The sequence below is a fragment of the Phlebotomus papatasi genome, unplaced genomic scaffold (genome assembly GCF_024763615.1).
Source record: "Phlebotomus papatasi isolate M1 unplaced genomic scaffold, Ppap_2.1 HiC_scaffold_578, whole genome shotgun sequence".
NCBI classification, from domain to species: Eukaryota; Metazoa; Arthropoda; class Insecta; order Diptera; family Psychodidae; genus Phlebotomus; species Phlebotomus papatasi.
The window spans coordinates 5429-11968 of record NW_026604776.1 but is presented as its reverse complement, the minus strand read 5'-3'; the positions used below and the strand labels follow the sequence as shown (position 1 = coordinate 11968).

General features: G+C 40.4%; 1 protein-coding gene across 1 annotated transcript; it reads left to right on the top strand.

Annotated features, from left to right (window-relative positions):
* Positions 1 to 5460: 5460 nt before the first annotated feature.
* On the top strand, positions 5461 to 6321 carry LOC129809292 (uncharacterized). The gene has a single exon (XM_055859127.1). It carries the CDS (start codon positions 5461 to 5463, stop codon positions 6319 to 6321), a length of 861 nt encoding a protein of 286 aa, XP_055715102.1.
* The last annotated feature ends 219 nt before the right edge of the window (positions 6322 to 6540 follow it).

Genomic DNA, 6540 nt, shown 5'->3' with positions numbered 1-6540 from the left:
TTAAAAGAAAATAGTAATTTTTATCGTAAGAAATGTTTTACTCTCAGCAAATAAAAAAAATTAACCACTCTCTCAGGAGATAAACCAATATTGCAGCTAGAAAACACATCATATTTATCAATAAAAATGCACCATATTAATTAATCAATGAAATATTTTATTTCGTTAAGTAAAATACCTGACGTTGAAAAGAAGTCGTTTTTTTTATAAAACTACATTGATTTACATACCCTTGTGCTTATATTTCCTTTAACGACAATATTTCATTATTTCTCTGCAAATAATATTTTCTGATTTCTCGAAATATCTATCGACACTTCTAAAATCTTCGCTGAATAAATTCTTAAAAAAAAAAAATAGAAAAAACATAACATAGGTATAGAGCTAGTGGGGCTATTGAAAGGCTGCAACAAATTCGGACAATATTTATTTAAAAAGTACTGAAATATGGGAAAAATGCAACTAAAGACAGGAAGTAGATATCTCTCACCGTTAAGCCTCTGTAACCATAAGAAACAATTTAAAAAAATAAATATTTCCGGCAGAACTAAGTTTCTGGGATTGAAAAAAAAATATGATTTTTTTTTGACAAGGGAAAGTTTATGGGAAAAACTAATTTTTTGTGATATAAAATTTCTTTTTCAATCACTAAAATTTAGTTTTTTTCTACAGATTTTCTCTCAAACCATTTTGCGTGCTCACCTAAAAGACAAGAAATAATTTTCGAGATTAAGGAAATAATTCGAGATTAAGAAATAATTTTCTTGAATTATTCAAGATGGCAATTTTTGTGGCGATTAGTGTCGACGTCGACATGTTCAGCTGGACTACATCCAAAACATATACAAAAATGAACAAAGTCACCACGGCCAATTTTGAGAAAAATTAGAAAAAAGTTCATTTTTTGGCATATTTCAGTAGGATAGGGCACACATGAAAGGGAAATAAGAAAAAGAATAACATTATTTTCGAGATTATGTCATTTGGGGAAGGTCATGGAAGACCGAGAGGTCGATATCTCTTACAGTTTGAATTTTATATGGGTTAGAAAACTGAAAAAATGCCAAAAAACATCATTTTTAAAATAAAGCTATTCGTTACTCTACAGATCCATCCCAGATTGTGACCGATGCAATTTAGAAGCAAGATATTAAAAAAAAAAAAACAGTAAATTTGACGAAATCCGTTAAAAAAGCCCTGCAGGGTGGTTGACCTTGACCTTGAATAATCCAAAATGGTGATGTAACCGGTATGTGTTGATGGATTAATGTTCTGCTGGATTAAGTACAAAACATATCCAAAAATGAACGAAATCTTCAGGGCCAATTTTGAGATAGGTTGAATAAACCTATCTCAAAATTGGCCTATGGAGGGGATAGAAGGGATGACAGGGTGATTTAGGTAAGTTGGTTCGCTAGAGAATATTGACTTGTGGGAGTTGAGGGCTGTGATCGAAGATCGGAAGTCGATATCTCTTCACGTTTGGAAGCTAAGACGGTGAGCAATTCCAAAAAAAAAATTGAATTGTGGAAAATGCTCTCTCGTGAAGCCCGAGCAGTTTAAAATAAAAGTTCACCTGAAATCAACTTGTTAAGTTTCCCTTTTCAAGAGTGTTTAATTATTTCTATGCATTAAGAGTTTCTGATTCAACGAGTTCAGGAATTAACACTTTAAGGACGATTGGAACACCGTGTCCCATAAAGAAAATGAATTTTCCTAAACTACCAAAAGCTATTTTTTTCTTATGTTTGTAAGTAATTGCAAAGTAGAAGGTTGAATGAATCTAGGATATTTTTTACAAGTGTTCATACATGAACAATATGCTAGTGAGCAAAGAGAAGAGAATTTATTAGCCCCTTGCGGTGCAACGACGAATTTATTAGCCCCTTGCGGTGCAATGACAATTGACACCGCACGGGCTTTCCTCTATGACGCGCGCGGCTACTTGAGCCATTTGTTTTTCTCTTCTCTTTGCTCATCATGCACTTTTTTAAAATAATTTTCCCACAATAAAAATGGATTAGTTAGCAAAATTATTTGTATATAAACCCGAAATTTTGAATCAATAAATCACTTCCACTTCCAATTCCACAATCATCGTGGTCCCATCGAGACATCAAGCTTTTGGTTTGAAGAAATACTTTAAATCCAAACAGCAATGGAAAACCAGCACCATTCTAAAGGAGCAGGAGAGCATCGCCAAGACCATCGAAAGGCTGCGGACGAACTTCAAGAAGGATGGCCCTAGCAAATGGAAAGCGCCTTACCTTGAAAACAAGGTTAAGGAGCTCAACTCATATTGGAGGCAGTTCGTGACCAACAATGCGACTCTCACATCTGAGCTCCAGGGAAGTCATCCTTATATCCTGCATAAATTATACCAAGAAACCAAAACCGTTTACGAGGATTTTATGCGAAAAATCAAAAACTGCCCTGAGTTTGAGAAAGACTCTAACTCAGAGTCGGACGATACTCCACCATCAGATGCGGGGTTACTTCGACCATCAAAACTTTCCAGTACTATGGAAGGTGTAACAGTGACGTCTGAATCTTCATCTGACGTCATCCCAACAACAACAAACACCAGTAGTTACACAGGCCGTGTACACTGGGACAATTCCACGTCAATACGACAGGGTTGCGACAACCAGCAACAACGCAGTTACTACTACTAGTTCCAGATGGAATCATCCCATCACCACGACTGAGCATCCGCTCAATACAACTACGCCAACTTGGAATCTACCTTCTACAACAACAGGGGTGAACAACTTTCCGAACAACTCTCCATTTTTGGGAAACGTCAATACCTGGCCATCTTGGGCTTCATATGGTGTACAGCCAGTCACATCAATCTACAATTCAGGGCAATATCTGCCACCTTACGGGCAATATGGTGGACAACAAGGCCATCTCCCGCTTGGCAAAAAACCCATTTGCCAAAACTCCCACCAGTTCAAATTCCAAAGTTTAACGGAATTTATAAGGATTGGTATAAGTTTTATGATGTCTTCAAAAGCGTCATACACGACAACTATAATCTGGGGAACGTGACCAAATTTCAATATCTTCTCTCTTACTTGGAGGGGGAAGCAGCAACCTTGGTTTCAACACTTCGGCTTAGCGACACGAACTACATCGCCGCTCTAGAAATACTGGAGGAACGCTACAAGAATCCCCGACGCATTATTACTTCTTACTTGGACATCGTCGTCGACCATAAAAAGTTGGAGCATCGCGTAGCAGAGGACCTTTCATCTCTTCATGGTGCCATTCGGGAATGTCTGACTGGACTAGCTAACATGGGCTACAAAACCAATGAATGGAACGCTATAATAGTGCACATCGCCATGAAGAAGCTGGACAACGAAACACAGCGTCTCTTTGATGAAAGTTTGGATTCCGCAAAAATAATGCCAACATTAAAAGTATTATTGGAGTTCTTGATGAAACGCCACCATAATCTGTTGAATTTCAACAAGGGCAAGAAATCAGCTAAGCCAGAGGCAGCTACAAGTTCAACTAACAAGAAAACCTTCCACTCCACAGTTCAGTCGTGTGGTATGTGCAAAGAACAACACTCAATAACTAAATGTAAAAAGTTCATAGAACTGAACACACTGAACCGGAAGAAAATGGCTGACAAACTGGACTCTGCGTAAATTGCCTCATGCATAAGCGCGATGAGAAATGCTTCAGCAAGAAAACATGCTACGAATGCCAAAAACCACACCACACTCTTCTCCACTTTAAGAAGGAGGCAGAGGAGAATGAGCAGTCCAATAATACAAACGAAACTGCTTCCGACACAGACACATCAAATGACGAAGAGGTCAAATCCCTTGCAATCCGCAAGGAACACACTGTCATGTTAGCGACAGCGCTCGTGAAAGTGAAATCAACATCTGGGCGGACGGAGTTACTGAAGAGCTCTTGTGGATCCTGGATCACAAGCAAGTTTCATCACCGAAGATGCCGCTCAGAGTCTTCAACTTAGGAAGAAACCGAATCAACACTACAATCTCTGGAATAGGAAAAACAACAGCTGGCTCATCCCGTTACAAAGTCCAGCTTACCATGGGTCCAAGATTTCCGTCATCTTTTGCGATGGAGATTTCCGCCTTCGTGCTACCGAAAATCACCAATTCTTTGCCAGAAAAGGCAATACAACTACAAAGCGAAGATAATCACGACAACAAAATTCTTGCTGATCCGACTTACATGACGCCCGGCCCAATTGAACTACTTTTAGGGGCTGACGTGTACACATATATCGTGGAGAATGACTTGAGGAAAGTCAAAGACGGACAGCTCACTATGCAAAATACCAAGCTTGGGTGGACCTTGATTGGGAAAACATCGACCACACCAGACTCTCCACGAGTAATAAGCATGATCTCTGTTATCAAATGGAATCAAAAACTAGACCAACATTGGGATATAAATGACGACACACCCAAGAAGGCAACTGATGTGACTACAGAACAACGGGCCGCTGATGGAAATGCTTTAGAGGTCCGCCCGCCCGCAAGACCCCACTTTGGGGGATTCTCTAAAATTGATGTAAAATCACACTCGGGTCCAGATGGAATAATCCAAGTGGCGACCGGAAGTTCAGAGGATATGAGAAGGATCGACCAGTCCATAAGCTCTGCCAATTATCTACGAACGTCCATGATCAAGATTCCGATCTTTCTACTCGTAACAAGGATTTACCTTCAGGATCTGAAACTGCAAAGGCCAACTCGACAGATGCTCCAGCCAATATCAAAAAGTCAAAGAGGCTCAGGAGAAAGAAGACATCTTCATTGGTTTTTAACTCAAAGAGAAGACAAGAATTGCTCCTTGCACATGGGCTACAACTATACTTCATGCAGTACTTATGTTTTACATGCTGTTAAGCACTATTTTAGCTACGTCTAACAACCCAGACAAACCCAACATCGAAGTTTTTATTCCAGAACCGGGACTTTACATTGAGAAGATGGGGGATTGCACGTCTACAACGTGGGAATCTTCAAGTGGAAATCACATATACAACAGCTGAATCTCAAAGAGATCAGGAACTAATCAACGCAATCTGGGACAAGATGTCATTGGCCTGCAAAACAGCAAGCGAAGCCGTGTCGGACGCTGATACTACTTGCACACATAACATCAATCATCCTCCAACATAAGAGGGATTATTTACTTGAGGAAATCAGCCGTATATCAGAAAAACAAGGTGTACGCAAAAACGTGGATTACTTGGCCAAGCAGTGACATATCTCTTTGGGGTTAATGATCAAGTATATGCAAGCATTGATCAACTCAAGGAGAGACAGGAAGACACACAGAAGCTGATCAAGGAACAATCATTGATGCTGAGTACAAAGGTGGATCTGTCCAACACCATAATAGAAAACAAACTTCCGGAAATTTGATGAAAAAATCATGCAGATCAACGAGGCCATAGGTGAAATGGCCAACTGGTATGTTGGAATAGACCACAACCGAGTGCGCATTGACATTTTAACCACCTACATCAATGCTGCTGACTGTTACGAGGAATTCGACAGGAAACTGACCAACATTCAACTCGCGAAAGATGGTAGGCTAGATTTACATAGCCTCGTCATGGGAAGAATTCTCCAAGACACCATTCAAAGGACATTGAGGCACATCGGTCCAGACTTAGATATACCCCGAAGGCAACGAGAGCCAAGTGACTATATCTTTCGGGACGGTGAACTTGTCATCTTCGGGAAATTCCCCATTCTCGAAAAGGATGAGTTTCACCTCATTCACATAACACCAATTCCCGTTGCAGTGGAAAACGGCACATTCATCGTGCCAGAAATAGAAGCAGACACAATGGGAATCGATTTCAACAAACAGATTTACTTCACATTAGAGGATGGACACAATCAGTGTTCTCCTATCGGTTCCGGGAAATACTACTGTAGACTAAGTCTCTTGCACAACATGGACCAGAACCCTAATTGTGTAATCGACGAAATATATCATCGACATCCAAAAACCAAATGTGAGATGATAGCCGTACGCTTAGAGGGGACGTTGTGGAAGAGGTTGGCAATGGAAAACACGTGGCTGTTCATTGCTTCACAACCTACGTCCGTTGCAGTCATCTGTAAGGGGCATCGAGAAGAGAAGCTGCTGAAGAATGCTGGAATTCTCCGGATTAAAGAAGGCTGCGTTATCAAAACCAAGAGGCAAACCCTTCATTCAACGATAGAACACCATATGAAGGCTTCTGCTACATACATTAAGCCTTTAGAGTTTGCAGTCGTAGAGTCTTCCGGACTCAGAAGATCGCTATAATTGATCCGAAGCCAATCATCAATGGGCAGAACTTATTCCACCAAGCCAAAAATGTGGAAGTGCCCGAACCACCAACATACGGAGAAATTATAACCCATCCAGCAGTGAGCAGTGGATCCATCTTGCTCATCATTGGTCTACTTTGTTGGATATCCCGGAAGCAGTGGAAAAGGCTCTGGAGCAAATGCCACAAACCAAAGGAAACACTAGCCGAGAAGT

Bases quoted from the DNA above. Each gene is read 5' to 3' on its own strand.
- LOC129809292 (XM_055859127.1), top strand. From the start codon at position 5,461: ATGGCCAACTGGTATGTTGGAATAGACCACAACCGAGTGCGCATTGAC.